The sequence below is a fragment of the Mustela putorius genome, unplaced genomic scaffold (genome assembly GCF_011764305.1).
Source record: "Mustela putorius furo isolate JIRA1106 unplaced genomic scaffold, ASM1176430v1.1 tig00000281_pilon_pilon_pilon, whole genome shotgun sequence".
Classification (NCBI taxonomy): domain Eukaryota; kingdom Metazoa; phylum Chordata; class Mammalia; order Carnivora; family Mustelidae; genus Mustela; species Mustela putorius.
The window spans coordinates 3,917,810-3,938,697 of NW_025421343.1; the positions used below are offsets into that span (position 1 = coordinate 3,917,810).

General features: G+C 45.2%; 1 protein-coding gene across 4 annotated transcripts in view; it reads left to right on the forward strand.

Annotated features, from left to right (window-relative positions):
- The window catches only part of TET3 (tet methylcytosine dioxygenase 3), a 102,341-nt gene that overhangs the window by 60,344 nt on the left and 21,109 nt on the right, over positions 1-20,888 (forward strand). For all 4 annotated transcript variants that reach the window (XM_045079031.1, XM_045079030.1, XM_045079032.1 and 1 more), the window contains 2 exons: positions 10,779-10,869; positions 17,064-17,157. In XM_045079031.1, the coding sequence (XP_044934966.1) occupies positions 10,779-10,869; positions 17,064-17,157 (185 nt within the window). The remainder of the gene's footprint in view (positions 1-10,778; positions 10,870-17,063; positions 17,158-20,888) is intronic.

The following is a 20,888-nucleotide window of genomic DNA, read 5'->3' on the forward strand; positions in this document are numbered from 1 at the left end:
AACAAGCTAGCAGCTGGTGATAGACTGTCATGAAAATAGAGTCTAAATACTTAATATAAGCCTGAGCTAGCTGTTCAGCTTGAAGTCCACTGAAATGGGACTAGGAAACTGAGCATTTTATATAGGATTGTTTGGAAAAAGAAGACCGGTACATAAAACCCTAGTGTGATCTTGACTCCTATGCATTAATTATACCAGTTATCAGTTGTCTCTATCAATGTCATAAAGAGGAAAAGTGCCTCGGCCTGTGCTCCCATGTCTTTCCGTGGCCGTCATCTTTCCCACTGGGAAAGTGTGGGTGCCTTAGTCTCTGTGTAGACCGGGTGGGGGGGAGCAGAGAAGATGGGAGGTTCACTTAGAAATTAAGGATCCTTCTTGCTGTTAGGCAGTCATGAGTAGTTTCTTGTGTTTGGTATCTCTTGCTGATAGCAGAAAGGATACATTTCATTCTCTCCCTCGCCTAGTGCAAAAGTAGAGCAGAGCATATTTTTCTCTCTTAATGAGCATAAAATTAAGTGCACAGGGCGAAGAAAAGCACCTAGAGCCACATAACCAGCACTTTTCTCAAAAATTGGATTTTTCTCTCCTGAGCTCTGCCTCAGAGCTTCCTACTATGTATTTTAGGGGGGGTGGAAAATCACTTCTTTCTGCTCCAGCGGCTCAAAGTGAGGCATAAAGCAGATTTTTCTTCAAGGAGAGTTGAGCCATTCCCTTGCTCTTTCCCTCTGTAGAAGAGGAAGACACACCCCACTGGGGACTAGCAGGAGAATCGGTGACTTAACAGCAAGATAGCCAAAGAACCCTTTCTAGAAGCCCGGTGAAAGGAACAACAACCAAAACAGAAGTGAAAATTCATCCACTGAAGTTTGGAAGTAGCCCCAATCTTAAACCATGAATTCTAGAGGCTGTCTACTAGCTTAAGAGAAGTTGTATTAAAACAAAGGACGATGCAGGGTATACAGCTCGCAGTGTGGGGAGAAACAGTAGTGGACTCTTGGACACTGAAGCTTGGAGAGATGGGCTGGGGACCACCCTTCTGGAAAGCATACTCTCTGGAAAGTGGGGAATGCAGACAGGCCCCCTTCCTCTCCCTATTCCAGCTTCTGATGGGGGTGAGGTATAGGGTGAGTTCAGTTAGTTGGAGGGCCTGGAAACCATATTCTAGGAGCCAGCTTTGTAGCTGAGGGCCAGCAGCACCATACAAAGGCCATTGTACACAGAGAAGTATTTGCTGAACCACCGAACAAAAATCCTGTAATCTGTGGGGCTTTATTTTAACTTGATGTTAACTTATCACAGTGACCCGCTCACTCCCAAATGAGGAAATAAACCAGTATCGTAGCATTAGGACAGAGCATAACCCAACCCCCAATATACAAACATACATCTGTCCTTATTCAGAGGTGTTGGCTCCTGCAGACAGAGTGCCCAAAGATGAAATTTCCTACTTGTAACAGTCCACAGCCAGCTCCAATTCCTCCCATCCCCCCTCAGACAGCTGAGCTTTTGAACTAATAGTCGAAACTTCTCCCCCATCCAGTTCTTGAGCTTAATTTCTAAGGGAAGGATTTGAACAGGGTGCAGGTAAATCGAGAGGAGTCAGCACCTTCCACCCATCCTCCGTGGGGCAGGTGAGTAGACCAGTGGTTTTCAACAATGGGCTCTTTTGCGCTTCTTCTCCCCAGGAGACTTTTGGCAATGTGTGAGGACAGTTTGGGTTGTAACAACCAGTGTGGTACGACTGGCATCTAGTGGGTGGAGGGCAGAGATGCTGCTAAGTATTCCCCAGTGATTGATACACAGAACATGATAACACAGGGCTGTCCAGTCCAAAATGTAGTACCAAAGGGGAGAAACCCTGGAAATAAACTTTGCCGTGGAAAGATTAATTAATAAGCAAACAAACAGTCCCACATGCAATCCATTTAGATTCTGTGGGGAGAGTCGAGGGACTGATATATAACATTTAGAATGAAAGTTTACATTAGAGAAAACAAAAATTTGAAGAACTGATATATGCCGTCAAGGAAGTTGAACCAAAAAAGTTCCCTTTGAACCAGGAAGTGAAAGATGAGGGGCTCAAATGAAATTACAGAGAAGCTGCATGAGGTGCAGATTAAATTCCAGACGCAGGCATTGCACACAGCCCACACAGCTGCACCAGAAGCTGGAAAAAGCAGAATCAGAGTTACAGGAAGAGCCAATCAGTGAGGAAGAGGGACTTGGAGGTCATGGCAAAACAGGAAAAGAAAACAGAAAGGATCCTAGCCAGAGTGGGGAGATAAGGGGACCCAAAGGCCGGAGGAGGGGTCCTGTGTGCCGACTCCCTGTCAGGAATGCTGGCAACATTCACCGGGGAAGAGCCTGGAACAAACTGAGCAAAGGCAAGAGTCAAAGGATAGAAAACTTTTCTGAAGCGAAAGAAAATGACTAAAAATGGACAAATCATGATCCCGACCAACTTACTGAATTTTAAGGATGAACAATCACCTACAGATAAATTAACTGAAAAATTAAGTCACACGTACTCTTTTTTTTTTAAGCTTAAAAAAATGCTCTTAAAAAACACTGTTTTAATCGAAAGACATATAGGAAGGTATAGAAACCTTAAGTGTATAGCTCAGTATGTTTTACAAAAGACATGTACTTATGTAACCATAACTAGATCAAGACACAGCTTTTCCAGCCCCTCAGGAGCCCCACGCCCAGTCCCCTACACCTGATTCACTAAAGCACACTGTAGCCTGCAATCCAAATCTGGCTCTCATCTCTGAGCCGAAGACAATTTTTATGTTTTTAAATAGTGCCCCCCCAAAAATCAGAAGAAGAATAAGGTTTCATGACTCATGGAAATTAGATGAGGTCCAAATTCCAGTGTCCATAAGCTTTAATGGAACATAGCCATGCTCGTTTGTTTATGTGTTATCTGTGGCTGCTTTTTCACTACATCAGCAAAGATGAGTACTCGCCACAGACAGCAATGTCCTGTGAAGCCTGATATGCCATCTGGTTCTTCACATAGGTTTGCCAACCCCTCTCTTGATGTAACTACTTTTCTAACTTGTAACCACACTGATCCGTTTGCCTGTTCCTGAATTGCATACGTATCCTATCATAAATCTTTATGTATTCCTTCACATTCTGACTTTTTCTGTTTGTGTTGTGTTTGTGTGTTTGTGAGGTTCATCTATGTGTGTGTAGCGGTTCCTGTTGTTCCTTCATTCTCATTGCTATATAGTGTTCTGTTTTGTGAATATGCCACAGTTTATCCGTTTGACCGTTGATCATTTGGGTGGTTTCTAATTTGAAGATTATTATGAATCATGCTGATATAGGATATTTTCTATAGCTCTTTTGGAACACGGAGGTGTACACTTACATATTTCCATTGGTTATATACCCAAAACTGAAATTGTTTGTGTTCAGCTTAGGTTGCTACTATTCGTGTTCCAAAGTGGTTGTGACCCTTTAAACTCCTGCCAGCCGTGCTCCACATCCTCACCAGCAAATGGTATCCGCAGTCTTCCTGCCGTTGTGGCAGGTATATCCCATCATGGCTTTAATTTGCATTTCCCTCATGACTGATGAGGTTGAGCACCTTTTCATACCTGTTCATACTTTTCTATAGAGTGCCCATGCAAGCCATTTGCCCATTTCTCTGTTGTGTTTCTGTCTTTTTCTTATTGATTGGCAAGGGTTCTTTATTTATGGTGGATCAGATTTTTGTTGTTGGAGATGTGTATTGCTGTTCTCGGAATATTAAGTTTGACCTGGGAATTCTATACCCACTTATGTTGCCTTTCACATGTAAAAATTTCATTAAAATACTTCCAAATATACAAGAACTCAAATTTTTCTAGAGATGAATCAGATAAGTAATGGATTTGGGAATTTATATATATGATGGGACACTAAATATACTCAAATGTGAAGTCTGCATTTAAATAACTGTGATCGTTGCTTTTCTAAAACAAGGGTAATTTATTTACTTATATTTGAAATTGTTTTATATCAAATATCTCTATGATAACAGAGAGGAAAAACTATGTTCACAAGGATACCCATAAAAAACAGGAGACGAAATGAAGGAGGAGGTGGGAGAAATTGTAAGGATGCTAATAACTTCTTTCTCAGCAAAAGTACAATGAACATTACTAAAGGCATACTATAGATTTTTTTTTTTTAATTACTAGGGTCGAGGGTAGGGAGTAAAAGAAAATATAAAACCTAGAACAAATACAGGAAAGAAAAAAACAAGGACACAGCATGGAAAACACAACATAAAATGACAGAAGAGCAAACATATATTATGACAATAAATGTAAATAGGGTAAACTCATGCACTGAATTTAAGATGAATAGCATTAAACAGCACCAAAAAAGGTTAATAAACCTTATTTTCCTATGAAAAAAAGAGAAGCATATATTGCTTACTGATTGAGAATGTGTACTGCATTCTTTAGAACATTATCCCAACCTTGCAAAGTATTGTCACTTGTCTGGCACCATAACCAAGTACAAGCCCATTGCTATAGAAAAGATACACACACACACACACACACACACACACACACACACACACACGTGTATATATACATGTATATATGTATATAAATGTGTATATGTGTATATGTATATATAATGAGACGTATTTTCTCTTGCCTATATAAATATATATAATGAAATATATAGCCTTGTGGATATATAAACATATACCTGTGAATAATTACATTTGCAAATGTATACTAGTTTTATAACTAAACATACTTGGTTTTAAGTTTAATTTTTTTCCACAGAATATCTTCTCCCTGATACAGACATATAATCAACATATAATCAAGGAAGGAGATCTATTTATCATTATGTTTAAATCTATCTATCTTACATGTTTTTATAGATGTAGGTCAGGAAAAGGGATACAGTTAAAGGGAACAGTGCTTCTGAAGGGCTCCCTGGGCTGCCTTGTAAACTGACAGACGGGAAAGAATGACTTTGCTTTTGCTTGGCACTCAGAGCTGTGTCTGCCTTTGCATTTTCGGGGCCTTCCCCGAGAAACCTGACCATCCAGTGTGGAGGCTGGCTTGGTTTTGGATCTGTATCTTTTTTCCCTGCGGCTGGAGTGGCCAAGATTTGGTTTGCATCTTCTCCTTGAAAATCTCCTTTCTCTGCCTTTAAGCCAGTAAGTTTTGAGCTTTTCTGACTGGGGGGCAGAAGGTAGTCACTAAAAGCTACATTACGTTCTAGTTCCAGTGGAAGATCCTGCAGTCAATCCATTATTTTGACTTTTCTCCAGACAATAGAGCTGGAATAGAGCCCAGAAGTTCTGGCATCTTCTTACATTCTGTTTTCTATATACCATGTAGTCTCCTAGCGCCTATAAAGAGCTTCAGACCACTACTTCCAACACCCACATTCTTCTATTTCCTTTCCCCAGCCTTCTCTAGTCTCCCCTCCCTCCCACCCCCATTCCATATGCTTCCTTCTGCAATCCTCTCTGTGTTATGTTCAGAATAGTGGATATTTGGAGCAAGTCATTTTTAATCCTTTAGTTGAAAACATTTCATTCATTCATAAAACATTTAGGCACCGATAGGTTGAGAACGGGGCTAGGTGACTAACTCTCATCTCATTATCAACGATTCTATAATGCAGGAACGCTATTTTAAGTGCTTTTAAGGCTCATAAGGATTGTGTCACTTGGCCACAGTCACACAATTTGTTTGGCAGAGCCTGGACAGCAGCTGCCTTTTGAGTTCGTCTCATGCGCCAAAGACTGCACGGAGCCCTCTGTGCGGTGTGCACAGGAAGGCATGAGGATTACAGGTCGGGAGGGTAACTGGTCTCAGGTCCCCAGGTCTCTGCAGAATCCACGTTCTTTCTGCCATGCCATGCTAACAACAGACACGGGTGGTGATACGTGCCTTGATATTTCTGCTGTCTGCAAGGTGCTCTGGGAATCCATAGGTGAAGTGGACCCTGACAGGTGCCTTGGCGTTTCAGAGAAGAGGCGGCATTTAAACTAGACCTTAAAAGAGGAGCTTTTCCAAAGACAGAAATAAAGGAGGGCACTGTTGTCAGTGAGGAAACCCTCTTGAAGACACGGAGGAATCGCACAGTTGGGTGGCAGGAGCTGTGCTAGTCGCTGCCGAACATGGGGTGGGACGTGTGCACAGATGGCTCCATGGGGCCCTTGTGGACTGTGCTCTGGAATTTGGGTTCTTTCTCTTGTCTAACATGGGGTCATTAGGGAGAAGCGGTGTGATCAGATTTTTTTGTTGGGGGTGTATAAACTGATGGAATTGGGAAGGATAACCTAGGAGGGCTGAGATCGGTTAGACCATACCCATAATTCAGACAAAAGCCTGACCCAGGACATTAGTGGGGGATGAAGAGCCTCCAGGAGCAGAAGCCATAAGAGGCAGACACGTCTGGTCAATTCATTGGCTGGACACACCGTTGCTATCTTTTTTGGGGGGATCAAACCATTTTATTGAGGGGCTTCAGGGAAATGTCAAAGGGCTGGAAGTTCAGTGAGATCAACATCCTCAGCCTGGCTGGGACCTGCCCAGCTTCACAGTGGCCTGAAGGCTCTGCAGATGTTTTCTTGTTTTTTTATTTTACTTTATTTTATTTTAAGAGAAAGGGGAGGGGGGCTTGGGTGGCTCAGTGGGTTAAAGCCTCTGCTTTCGGCTCAGGTAATGATCCCAGGGTCCTGGGATCGAGCCCCGCATCAGGCTCTCTGCTCAGCAGGGAGCCTGCTTCCCCCTTCTCTCTCTGCCTGCCTCTCTGCCTACTTGTGATCTCTGCCTGTCAAATAAATAAATAAAATCTTAAAAAAAAAAAAAAAGAGAAAGGGGAGGGTTGCAGAGGGAGAGGGGGAGAGGGAATCTTAAGTAGGCTGTACACTCCAGGTGGCATCCGACACGGGGTTCAGTCTCACGACTCTGAGATTGTGACCTGAGCCAGAATCAAGAGCCAGATTCTTAACCAGCTGAGCCACCCAGGTGCCCCTTCTTGTTTGTTTTTAAACCCAGAAACACAACTCATTTTCACAAACTTGCTCTTACACTTATTTTTAGTGTGGGTGGTGACCCAAACACCGTTTTGCTTGCACATAGTGTGTATGTGTGATGTCTGCACACTCATGTATGTGTGTATATGTGTGTATATGCACACTCATGTATGTGTGATTGCATGTGTGCACTGACTGTAGTGTGTTATACATGCAGTATTGAAATTTTCTTTTTTCCTCCACATTTAAAATATCTTGGAGGTCGTGTTTTGTCCATAAATCTGGAGCTGCCTCATTCCTTTTGATATTGCTTAGCATTTCATTATATGGACATGCCCCAGTGTCTTTGGAATACATAATGCATCGTGATGGACATTGAGGTTTCTGTTATTTTGCCATTACAAATAAGGTAGGGAGTATTCGTGTATACAAGTATCATTGTGCACATATCTGAATTTCCAGAAATGAGTTCTTAGAAGATTTGAAATTCTTTGTGTAATTGCTGAGTCAGATGGACTTCTGTGCATTTGTGATTTTAACATATTGCTAAATTACTTTGCATACTGCCTGTTTTCCTGTACTCTCACTAACACAGGACCCTGATGGCAACTTCTCGGGAAGGTAAACCTGGTACTTTCTTGTGTTTTACAGATGTTTGAGCCATTTGCATTTCCCTTTTACCCTTTTTAAATTTTTCTCTTGAATTATTGACCTTATTTAGCTATAGAAGTTCTTGGTATTTTAAGGAAATTACCCTTTTGTCTGGTATGAATTCCAGATATTTGTCCCCAGTGTGTTATTTGTCTTTTAGCTTGACTTTTGGTAGTTATTACTATAAACTTTTTTTTAGTTAAATTTATCGGGGTTTGCATATATGTGCCAGGCGGCTTTAGAATTTCGTGTTACACTTAGAGAAGATTTCCCTTTTCTTTTTCCCTTTTTTTAAAAAAAAAAGATTTATTTATTTATTTATTTATTTATTTGACAGACAGAGATCACAAGTAGACAGAGAGGCAGGCAGAGAGGGAGGAGGAAGCAGAAGGCAGAGGCTTTAACCCACTGAGCCACCCAGGCACCCCAGATTTCCCTTTTCTATGAATATTTTTTAAACTCTCCCATTGTTTTTCTTTCAGAACTTGCATAGTTTAAATTTTTTTTTTTTTTTTGGTATTTAAATCTTCCAGCTCTTTGGAATATATTTGAGGGTAAGGTCTCGAGTATGGATCAGACGTTTCCCCCATTGTCTCAACACTGTGCATTGAAAAATGAATCTCCCCACTGATTCGAAATGCCATTAGGTATCTTCTTATTTGTGGATATTATCTATCCAGATAGACCATAAACTTTTAAAAGGCAACAATTAGATATCATCCTATCTTGAATCCCCCATAAAGCTGAGCATAACGTTCTGCATAAAAGAGGTATGACAGTGTTTTTATATACAAAGAATTGTGACTTACATGTATAGGAAAGTACGCAAAACATTCACATATAACTCAGTGAAAATTTATAAAGTGAATGCCCTGGGTAGCCACAACCTAGATCAAGAAATAGGCCATTTCTTCCTCCTCAGAAGTCCCCTGTACCTCTGTCCCATTCACATTCCTCTTCCATCCTCCAGAGGCAACCACTCTCTTGACTTGTGACAATGATTTTCTTGTTTTTCTTTATAATAAGATTGGACCATATAAAATCACCATTGTTTGTAGGTAAAAAGCCGTTGAATGTCTGCCATTTCATATGTCAGCCTAGTAATTTTACCACCTCTGCATGTGTCTTTAAACAGTATAGTTTAGTGGAGCCTACTTTTGAATACTATTTAAGTGTAATCTTACTGTATTTGTTCTCTGCCATGCTTCTTTCCATTACTGTGACATTGTGGTGCTCAGTCATGTTGTCAAAGGCTGTCAGTTCTCACTGCTACAGAGATCCCACCGTACGATGTACCGCACTCTATTTATCCGTCCCACTGTGGCGGGATTATAGGTTTCCAGTTTTGACTATTGAAAACAAGGTTGCTATGAAAATCTTTGTACATGTGTTTTGATGCATGTAACTAAGATTTCTTCTAGGACAGAATCCACGAAGTAGGGCCCGCTCCCTAGTTTTTTTATTTTTTTCAAGCCTTTAATGATTTTATATGTATAGAAGAGTTGCAGAGTTGGAACAGAGAGTTTGTGTATACCTTTTATCCATCTACCCCTAATGTAAGCATCTTACATAGTTATGGTGCACTTAAAAATCAGACATTAATGTTGATACAATATTATGAACTACAGACTTTGGATTTCGTCATTGTTTCCACTAACATCCTTTTTCTGTTCTAGGACCAGTGCGAGATACCGCATTGCACTTTGTTGTCCCATTTCTTTAGACATAAAACAAACTTACCAACTCCAGTATAGATTTGTGTAAAGTTCTTTCTGTTGTTAGCCACATATAGTAGCCAAAAGCTCCTTACTATGACATAGTCATTTGGGTCTCCTTTCTTTCACTGAGAAAAATCCATTTAAAATTCCTCCAGGCTCCGTGCCTCAATAATTTGTTCCTTTTGTGAGTGAATGAATAAATGCAGTGAATGTCCTACAACATAAAACTTAACTGTTGGGAAGTAAGCACTTCCCGTGGTGTTTCGTACATTTACAGGGCACAACCACCACATCTGTCCGGTTCCAGAACATGTCCCATCACCCCAGCACAAAACCCCGTACTCGTCCCGGAGCTCCTGTGTGCTCTGTCCCTCTTCCCAGCCTCCAGCCGCCGTCAGTCTGCATTCTGCTTCCGCAGCCTCGCCGTTCTGGCTGTTTCCCGCGGGCAGGACTGTGCAGTGTGCGATGGTTTGGGTCCGGCTTCTTTCGCATGTCCTGTTTTTCAGGTTCATCTGCCTTGTACCGCATGTCAGTACTTCCTCTTTTTTTTTTTTTTTTTTTTTTTTTTGGTTTAAATTGTGGCAAAATATATAAAACAGAACACTTGCCATTTTCACCATTTTCAAATGTACGGTTTAGTGGCATTAACTACACTCACAATACCACCCTTTTCATCCCCCCCCCCCCCCCCCCCCCGCAGAAAGGCAGTGCTCAGTAAGTCCCCTTTTTCTGCCTCCGCTGGGCCTGGTACCTTCTAGTCTAATCTCTTTCTCTAGGAATTTGCCTGTTCTGGGCATCTCTAAGCGGAGTCCCACAGTAGCCGTCTTCTTGCGGCTTCTGGCTTCTCTCACCCAGCATCAAGTTTTCCAGGCTTATCCATGTTGTAGCAGGTTTCAGAAGCTCGTTCCTTTGTAGGTTTGGATGATACTCCACTGGGCGGCGACCCCATATTTTGTCCATCTGTGGATGGACAGTTGTGTCGCTTTCACCTTTTGGCTCTCATAAATTAGCCTACAAGTATCCGAGTGAGTCGTTATTTTTTATTCCCGTGTGTATAGCCCTAGGAGTAGAGTGGTTTGCCAACCCTGGTCTAGAACGCGGACAGTGCGACAGACCGAATTCTGAAGTGGTTCTGCCACAGTCTTGACAATCTTGACTTGATTTTACCAGATTCTTCTGCTTTTGCCAGTCTGCCCGGTGTGCCGTGGTGTTTCACTGTGATCTTAATGTGCATATCTTGATTCTTAAAGGAGTTGAACACATTTTCACATGTTTATAAGCCATTTGAATTTCTTGTTTTGTAATGTGCCCGTTAACGTTCCTACTGGTGGGTTGCCTTTCTGAATTGATGTTATGAACCGATGCCTCCAAATAATGTTTACTCTGTGTCTCTGCAGAACAAATAGTGGAGAAAGATGAAGGTCCGTATTATACTCACCTGGGATCTGGCCCCACGGTAGCCTCTATCCGGGAGCTCATGGAGGAGCGGTGAGTGACGCCCAGGTGTCCAAGCAGAGGTGGGCAGTTAAGAGAGCGTGGCATTGAAGCGCCTCTCAGTGGCATTGCCTCATACCAGACGGCGAACAGGAAGGAGGTCGCGATACCCAGACTGGAGGGTTGACTACGGGGCTCTCTCCGTAGGTCTGCCCTCTCTCTTCCCCTCCCCGGCTCTTCTCTCTCTCTCTTGAACTACTTTTTATTGAAGAAATTTGGTGAAATGACCCTGTCCCGTAGTGTTTCTCAAGGCCTGAATTTTGCTGCTGGCTTTTTCGAAGTATCAACTACTGTGTCCTTCCGCCCTCGCTATGGCCTGTAAATTCGCAGCTGGAGCTAAAGACGTCATGGGAATCAGATCATTTTTTCTTTCTTTTTTTCACAACAACTTCATATGTGGTTTTTTGTGCCTCCACTAGGAGGAATAGAATGTTTCCTCGTTGGCCAGTGGGTGTCTATTCAGGTTATACCCTGAGTCGTTGTGATGCTGTGCCTGGAGTCTGATAGCTTTATCCATTCCTCATGTGGTATTATGCTCGGGGCTCACACTTCACACTTACCCAAGAAGCCCCGGTCTCTTTTACTGGGGGAAAAGTACTTAGAAGACAAACTCTGGTACTAGATGTGCCCATTGCTTCTAGGCCATTTCAGTAGAAAGAGTTAAGAGAGATGTGTTGGGTTTTTATTTTTGGTTATTGATTACTGATCAGATACATCACAGTTTACATTAACATTTAGAATGCAAACTCAGAACTATGGGGTTTTTCCTTAACAAGGAAAAGCTGTTTTGTTTTTTTAAGCAGTTTGTATAGATAGAGACTTTAAAATCTATGTATGTATCCAAAGCAGATATGAAATGCCATGAGTTCCAATGTACAGAAGGGTAAAATAGCTTGATGATTGAGAACATGTGGGTACCGGAGCTAGACATCACGATCTAATCCTGGCCCTGCCCTTCCTGCTGAGTCCTTGCGTAAGTTGTTCCACTCTGTGACTCAGTTTTCATATCTGCAAAATGGAGCTGATAGAAGTCCACATACACTGTAGGAGAGTTACAAAGAGAAGCTGAATTCCTGTCTGGAGAGCACTTCGTGCTTATAGGGAATGACCACGCACAGGGGTTCTGTCTCATACATATATGTACTGGTAGAAGTTTTAAAACAAGCATTAGCATTTTAATAGTAAAGGCAAAGATTATGTAGACAAACATGTTTGTGTGTACATATACAGACAGATGTGTGGAAGGCTGAGTGGCTCAGCGTTCCCACAGATTTGGGAACCATATTTCATCTGATCGGGGAGCCAGATGAATCTGGTCATTAATGTAGCAGGGAACATGATTTTGACCTGGAAAGCTGTACTGGCATCCCTGAGTAAGTAAGTGGTAAGATGGATGGCAGACTGTGATCTCTTGTAATGACTCCTAATCGTCCTGCACCATCCGCAAACATTTAGATTCAAAGTAGCCCATCAGAAAAGCATTTGATCAAAGACCCACTCTGCACATTCGAGCCTGATTGCAAGGGTACCTCTGAGTCCATGAGAACAGAACATTTAAGACAGGGTGTGCGTTACACATGCATGCCCACCTGTGCCGACACGCATATGTGTCACAGCGCCAAGGCTGGGGCAGCCAGTAAGTTGGCCCGTGATGACTTTTTTTTTTTCCCCCAAGGAAATCTTGATACTGTGGTTTGCAGATTGAGGGTTACAGGGGATTCCAATGTGCATATTGATCTGGGACAGTTTTTGTTTGTGTTTGTTTCTTGGTAACAATTTTACAAAATTTCTAGACAGCTCGCTAAATAACTTTTAGTTATGGAAGAGTATGTTTTGAAACAAGGATTAGGAGATCGTGATAAAGTTGAGATTTGTCCTTTTTTTTTTTTTTCCCCTCATTGCTTTAAAAATAACAGCCAACTGTAGATTCTTCAGAAACTGATCCAAGGGAGGAATTCCTGTCAAGACCAGGAATACTTGTGTTTTTCCTCAGCAGCTGGTTTATTTTTATCTTAAGGACCTTGTAAATTATGTAACAGATTGCGTTTCCATCTTCGTTAGCTGCTGGTAAGCTTAGAGCCAGATTTGTGTACCCCTATTAGGAGGAATGTAATTTCTCATCTTTGGCCCATGGGAACCTAGTCAGGTTCACTCCTGAGTCCTTTCGACATGACCCAAAGGAGTCTTCATGAGTTTGCTAGATTTCTCATACAATGAAAATTTCTAGGCCCATCTCTCAGAAATACACACAAGACCCTACTGCTTGCATTTTTGCACACCAACATTACATCCGTCTTTTCCCCCTTTACTCTGATTTCATCACCTGTTATTTTTATCTGGTAGACCTTTTTTTAAAAAAGTTTTCTTGTGGAAGAAGGAGAGGAATGAATGATTAGTGAACATCACCAGGCTGGGGGTCTAGTCTGTGAATGGTCCAGGCTGTCTCTTTCCCTAGACCTCTCCTCCCCAACCCTCTCTCTGCAGGACCAGTCTACCGCCAGAAGTTGGCCAAAGTCAGGAAGGGGAAGCGAACTGAAATCAAGGAGACGTTGGTGCTTTTAGCTTCTCTGGTAAAGATTTGGAAAAAGGAGGGGGAGGTCAAAAGAAAATCCTAAAATATTCTCCCAACTTATTTATGGGTTCCACCTGTGGGAACCCAGGTCTCCACTGACATAGGTAATTGTAGTCAGTTGTTCAAACCCAGGGGATTCTGTGCAGCCTAGGAGTTCATTCAGTGTTTATTCGAAAACCAGAGAACCAGCACCGTGCGGGCAAAAAAGCCTCTGAGTTTAGGGGGAACTGGTCTCGTTACTGTGTGATAAAGGGAACCTCAAAGAAGTCCAACTTTAGGTCAGTGGATCTCAAACTTGAGCAGGCTTCAGGGTTTCCCAGAGGACTTGTGAAAGCACAGATCCCTGGCCCCACCCCAGATTTCCTGACCCTGCAGGTCTGGGACGGGACCCGAGAGTCTGCATTCCTCCCGAGTTCCCAGGTGGTGCTGGTCTCGCCACCACCCTTTGAGAATCCACTTGCTAAGATGATCGAGTTATCACTCAGAGTAAGGTTTCAGCCTGTCCTTTCAGATTTTGCTTAGGGTCTAGGAGTTTGTCTGTCTATGGGGATGAACATCATCAAGATGTTCTAGAATATCATCTTAATGATAGGCCAGTGAGTGAGACATTTAAGGAAAAAAAAAAAAGAAGAAGAAGAAGCCCCAAATCCAGAGTTGATTGGTTGTCTTTACGCACAGAGAGAGAACGTCTAGCTGATCAGACAGTGCTTGGCCCTTTTATTTGCTCTTGAATATGCAGGTCAGTGCAGGAAGTGTTTCTCACATGGGTGGGATGGCAGAGAAGGTACTGGTCAGAAAGCTCACGTCAGTGTCCTCAGCTCACCCTCCTGTGGGGAACATGATATCCTGTCTGTTTTGGTGAGAGCAGCATGGACACCTTGGGCTGTTCTTTCCACAGGGACCCCAGGACACATCAAGTATCCAGGCTTTGCACTTGGGGGACCACTTCCTGATAAATGTTTGAAAGTTTTCCAGGAACTGAACAAAAGTGGCACTATCTGGTCTTTTCCTCTGGAACCAGGCCACACCATGTCAACTCCCCAGGGTCCTTTCCCCAAACACATTCTATAAGGGACTCACATAGCCATAGAATTTTCATGTGCTAATTCTCAGAAATGCTTTTCACCTCTTCAGTATTCTCTGTTTCACTCAAGATCTCTGGGAACTCAAAGAAACTATACATCAGTTTTTTAAAAAATAATTTGTTTTCTTTCCCAATTACAAAAATAAAACCTGTCTGTAAAAGTCTTGCTTTAAGAAAGCTAAGAATGAATAAAGCTCTCCAGCAATAATCCAGAAGAAACTTTAAAAAGAAAGTTTCATGCTTACCCTTCAGTTTTTTCTAAAGCGTTTATAGCTACACATATATAGATAAATTTTACACCAAAAGGGATCAATCATAACATACCCACTGTTTGCAGCTGCCTGCCCCCTTGTTAATTTCCTCCATGTTAGTGCATACAATTATGTTGAATCCTTTTTGATGGCTACATGGTTTTCCATTATGTGGAAATTTATTATATTGATTATATTGTATTTAGCCAGTCCTATGCTGGATATTTAAGTTGTTTCTAATTTCTCAGTTGTCGATGCAACAACATCGACAACACAACAACATGGTGTGTCTGTGCAGTGAGCTCAGAGGCCTAGAGATTCCTGGAAGCAGAGTAGACAGGAGAAAGAATGCAGGTCTCCCACACTATCCAGAAGTGGAGCATCCCTTTGAAAATTTTCCTAAACTGAAAATGGCAGTAAAGTGAAGCAGCAGTTACATTTAACTTACAGAGAGAAACGTTTGAGCATTCCTGGACCCTCCCCACCTCCAGTTACCTCTTTTAGGCTTCTCACATACCTTAAGATACCTCTGGCTAACGGATGCACAAAATAAATCAGTAAAAAGCCCAGATGCTCACAGACACAGTTCAGAGCTCTGGCAGCTGGATGTGGAGATGCTGAGTGGAATTCCTGGGGAAGATGCTTAGTGGGGCCACTCTTGCCCCATTATTCCGGGTGCGCACTGCCTCCACAATGGCTCATTGCGAAATAGACGCTGAACACAATGTTCGCTTTCTGCCTTTGTTCACAAAAGCAGAAATTCTCTTGGATTAGTTTCAGTTACCAAAAAACAGGGGCTGAGGTCGGTGTTTTGTAAGAACACCGTGGTATAACACGTGGAGCAGTGAGGGAGTGCGTACGAGAGCATAGGTAAACGGGAGCAGGTGTGAAATGTTATCATTTCTCTCTATTAAACTGTGTGTTAAAGATAATAGGCAGCGGCCGACCTGGATTCATTACCAAAATACAAGGATGGTTTGATTTAGACAGTCCGTTAAAGTAGCATACCACGTTAATTGACCAAAGGAAAAAAAGAACCATTCGGGCATCCATGTCCTTTGATGCGAAAAGTGCTTTTGATAAAAGTAATAATTCTTGATCAAAAGTCCTTCGAACAGGAGACCCCTAGTAAGTGGCTGCCAAGTAAGGCAGTCTCTGTCTCTTCCCTGGGTCCACTGGCTTCACGCTCAGGGATGGAGTTGGCAGCCTTTTAGTCGAGGGAGGGAATAAGCAAAGGTGCCACTAGCATTTGGGGAGCCCTGACTGGGGCAGAAAGACAGGAGCCTGAAATGGGGCGTGAGGAGTGGACAGGAGGAAGGGACCGCTGACCCTGCTTGCAGATGCTAGGACTTGGTTCCAGAAACTAAAAAGCTATTAAAAATAAGACAGTTCAGCCAGGTGGCTACTTGCGTTGTTAAGAATAGTTCGTGAGCTCCTGCCTCGTGCCAGGAACTTCAAAGCACTTGAAACCATGTAGTCCCTGGCGACAATCTCCTTTATTCCCTTTCCACGTCTAAGAAGTGGGAGCCCTTTTTATGTCCATTTTGCAGGTTAGGAGACTGAGGCCTCGAGAAATTCAGTCATGTGGCTGCAGTCCTGTAGGCGGAAAGTGGCGGGGCTGGCACTGCAGCTCCCGTTGCCCACAGCACTGTGGTTGTGTGGCCTTGGGCAGGGCTGTCAGCTCTGCGGCCATGGTTTCCTCCCCTCTGTGTGAGATGGCCTCGGGCCCCCTTGCACGTGCATGTGCGTGTGCAGGCCAGAGCAAGTGCGTGTGCGGATTGTGTGTGCTGTCTGTGGTGGGACATGGACAGTTGGTGCTTGGTAGGGTCCCTTCCCCTGGCCTCAGCTGTCGGTCTTCCTCATGCTCAGGTGTCAGCTGGGGAATGTGGAAGGAAAACAAGAAGGCTTTACCCATTGACCTCGTTCTGCCTGTTGAATTTATACATAACAAACTCTCAGGGTGACTCAGCTACCAAGGCTGGATACAAAGGGCCATGTTTAGCCACTGGCTTGAGCACCCTTCCCCAAGGCTTGGAGGTAATAACCAGGGATGTTGTGCTTGACAATCCCCTCGACCCTGGGCGAGATGGACCAGAGGCCCTGGAAGCCTTTGTCTCCAGAGGCTCTTGGCACAGAACAAACACTTAAACTCTTCTCCTTCTCTGTTGACCCCATGGAAACAAAACCCACGCTGAAGCACACTGAGGCTTGCCTTCTTACCATAAGCTACTCTCCTCTGGGGCTCCACTGTGCTGATGGCGGCTTCTGTCTCCGTCTCCAGGTACGGAGAGAAAGGGAAAGCCATCCGGATCGAGAAGGTCATCTACACTGGGAAGGAGGGAAAGAGCTCACGCGGCTGCCCCATCGCCAAGTGGGTGAGTGTCAAGCCCCCCTCCCCCGCCCCCAGCCAGGGCTGTGCCTCATTTCCCTCCCACAGGCCAGGCCAGGGGTGTGTAGAGCCTAGAGATGCTTCCTGTCCAGCGGAGTCAGAGTCGGCATCTGTGCTCCGTTTCCCCCAGGCTGCGCTGTCTGCTCTTGTTTCAGTGCCAGCCCCTGGCATCCTGGCCTGGCCTCAGAAATGCTCTAGTCATTACGTTCAGTTCAGACTCTCCCCATGGTTCGGAGATGTGGTGGAAGGGAGGCACAGAGACGGCGCCTCCCTCAAGGTCCCTGTGGACCACGGGACCTCCGGGCCCCACGTGTGGCAGAAGAGCTCTGCCTCTGGGGGCGGGGGGGGGGGCGGAGGGGGCGGCGCATGCATCTGCGTGACTTCTGAGCCACTCTTGCCTTCGAGGCAGCCTAAGTGTCCCAGCAGAGGCAATGGTGGTGACTGAGACCCCCCGACCCACACAGTTTTCTGACCTCATCCTTCCAGTCCTGCAGGAGCCCTTTATGTCCCTGCAGAGTCTGTGCTCCAGAGCAGCCATAGGGTCGTCAGGTAGCTGTGAGCTTGGCTCTGTGCCGGGTGCTCAGTGGAGGGATGCGCCCAGAACAAGAGAGCTGGGCCTGTGCCCAAGCAGCTTCTGATGTAGAGACACGGGAAATAAAATCAGAGACCCGAAACATCAAGGTCTGACTTTGAGACAGTGCTATGAAGTCCAGAGTCTAGGGGCGTGCATGGTGGGGGGAGCCTGAGGCTCAGTTTCTTGGAGGAGGGGGTGTGCATGGGGCCACGACTGTGGGGCCGTGAGCGCAGGGCCATATAAATGGCCCGAGGGGAGAGCAGAAGCATTTCTGGCGAGGAGAGTCCCGGGAGCAAAGGCAAAAGGCCGCATGAACACACAGCTCCCTTGGAGTGAGGAAAGGTGGTCCATCTGTCCGTCTGTGCACCTGGTCTGTCTGCCATGCCTTCGTATGTTGGTTTGTTTTTAATGGACATGAAAGGTGTCTGAACCTGAACTACCATATATCTGTTTTTAGTAATTTTCAGTCAATGTTGCTGAACTATATAGAATTAAAGAATCTGGGGGTGGGGTCGCCTGGGGGCCTCAGTAAGTGAAGTGTCTGCCTTCGGCTCAGGTCATGATCCCAGGGTCCCTTCTCAGCGGGGAGACTGCTTCTCCCTTGGCTCCTCCCCCTACTTGTGCACATGTGTGCGCTTGCTCACGTGTTCTCTCTCAGATAAATAAGAACTTCAAAAAGATGAAAAAAAAAAAAAAAGAACCTGAAGCTACATAGAGCTTTCACAACTATGAAGCAGCACAGTGTCCCGTCCTCCAGAAAGTTGGGCGTTACAGTGGTGGGTAGACGGTGTGTGTCTGTGGCTGATCAGGAGGTGGTGGTATCCCCCCCAGAAGCCATCTGCCCTGGCATCTGACCTGGCATCTGTCCCTTATTCCTGCTCATTCTGGTAGTCCTTGAGAAATTCCAGAGTCTTGGATGGGAAACTGAAGGTCCTCACCCAGGTAGAGACTTTTCCATCTTTGGAACAGTCAGGAAGAAAAGAGCTGGCTCTGTGGTGGGGGGGGGGGGTGAAGAGAATATGCATTTCCAGCTCGCAGTACCCCCGGGGAGCAGCTCCTGTGGGTCTCTGCCAGGCCTGAGGAAGGAGGTGCCTGGGTGAAGAGTGAGCTCGGTCCCTGGGGCAGTGAGTGGGAAGCAGAATGAAGGAGCGGGAGGACCTTGATCTTCACACATTGATCCTGCAGGGTCTATGGACAGATGCCCAGAGCAGAGCACACAGGACACCTGATGTTTTGTCCAGGGATGAAACAGCTTGGGGGTGTCACCAAACCCCGGTGGGCGATGCTGGCTTTGAAAGAAAAGGCCAGATAGAAGGGAATGCATGGTGACAGTGGTCCCAGAGATGGGGAAATTCTAGTATCTGGTGAGCAAACATAAAATGAGAGAGGAAAGAATTTTTTCTTCTTTTATGGGAAGAGCAAATAGTGGCAGGTCATAGATGATGACAGAGGTAAGAAAGGGTGGTGCTGAGTCGTGTGGTGGTCTTGTGTAGCCATCTCCCTCAGTGTGGTGGGCTTCTCCGGTTTACCTACACAGCCACCAAATACACGATCTGCTTTGGTGGTAGAGCTCGTCTCCAGAGTTCTACCTCCCTGGAAGATAGAGAAGGGACAGGTGCCCCCTCATGGGGAGGGGACTCATCAGTGCCAAGAAGGGCAGATTGTCTTTGGCGGCCGCATAGCTTCAGGAGCCCAGGCGGTGGTCTGTGGCTACATACAGAGCAGTGCCTGGCTGCCCATGGTGGATGACACCTCCTGTGGTTCTCCCTGCCCACAGCCCCCTCCGGTCTCCCATCTAGAGCCCGGGCTTCCCTTTGCAACCAGCTGCATGTCTTCGTTCACCGCCCAAGCCCCCAGCCCGTACGTTCATCTAAAAGTAGTATGCCTGACAAATTCGAGACTTGACTGGCCAGGATCTCAGGGACAGAGTTGAGGCTTGTCATGGGTACCCAGTAAATGTGTGTTGGGGGAAGGATCTAAGAAAGCAGTGGGATGGCCCAGGGAGCCCACTGGTAACCGCCAGTTGTAAGGTGGCCCATACAGAATATGGAAGTTGCCAAGCGTGGGAGTAGGGGAGTGACCCAGGTCGCATTCCTAGGGCTCCGTATAAACAGAGGCATGCCACTGACCGCAGAAGTGGGCTTTCGGTAGAAGAACTGCGGAGATGCTGCATGGGCCAGTCCGTACCGATGACTGGGGACAGAAGGCCAGTATTTGAAGGCCCGTAGAGGGCACGGTGGAATGGGCCTCCTGGGGAAACCCGTGGGTTGAAACTGAGTACCAGGAGTGGGAGCTGTGGGAAGACAGATTTGGGCTTCTGTTGCGTGCAGTGCTCAGGGAAATCCTGCCCAGAAGCTGAGTGGGCTGTCTGTGGTTCTGTGGTGGTTTATGAGCCATTGGTGTTGCCGAGCTCAGATGTTGGTTGGTGTCCTCCTGCCCTTCCGTGGGTCTTTCGGTTGTGCGCTTTGTGCATTCAGTCCTGCTGGCTTCCTTCCTAGTGTGCATAGGGAGCTCCACTTTACTCAGTTTTCTTATGGTTTTTTTGAGGGTAGCCATAGGCCTTGAGGGTATGGCCACAGAGAGCTGTCTGCTCGTGCTAGTCATGTTTATGTGTTTGCCACTTGGGAAACCAAAAAGATATGGCCTCAATCTCAGCTCAGACAGGTAAGGTGTTTCCCTGTGTGCTCGGAACACACTGTCACACATGGGCACTGTGAGCCAGTGCCTTGCCCCACGCACTGAGCAAGAGGTGGACGGTGGTGCCTCAGGAACCCTGGTGATAGGACTGCTGTCTTTTTTTTTTTTTTTTATGCAATTTTTAAAAAGGATTTTTATTTATTTGTCAGAGAGAGAGTATGCGCGTGCACACACACACAAGCAGGGAGAATGGCAGGCAGAAGGAGAGGCAGGCTGTCCTTTGAGCAGGGAGCCTGGTGCAGGACTTGATCCCAGGACCCCAAGATCATGACCCAAGCCAAGGCAGACGCTTACCCGACTGAAGCACCTTGGCGGCCCAGGGACTGCTGTCTTATCAGTCCCTGGGATGTGCGTAGCTGCTCACAACACACCCGGACAGTCACACAGCGAGTCCTCTCATGGCAGGCTTCGTGGCACGTTCATAGGTTCCTTTTCCCAGAAAAACA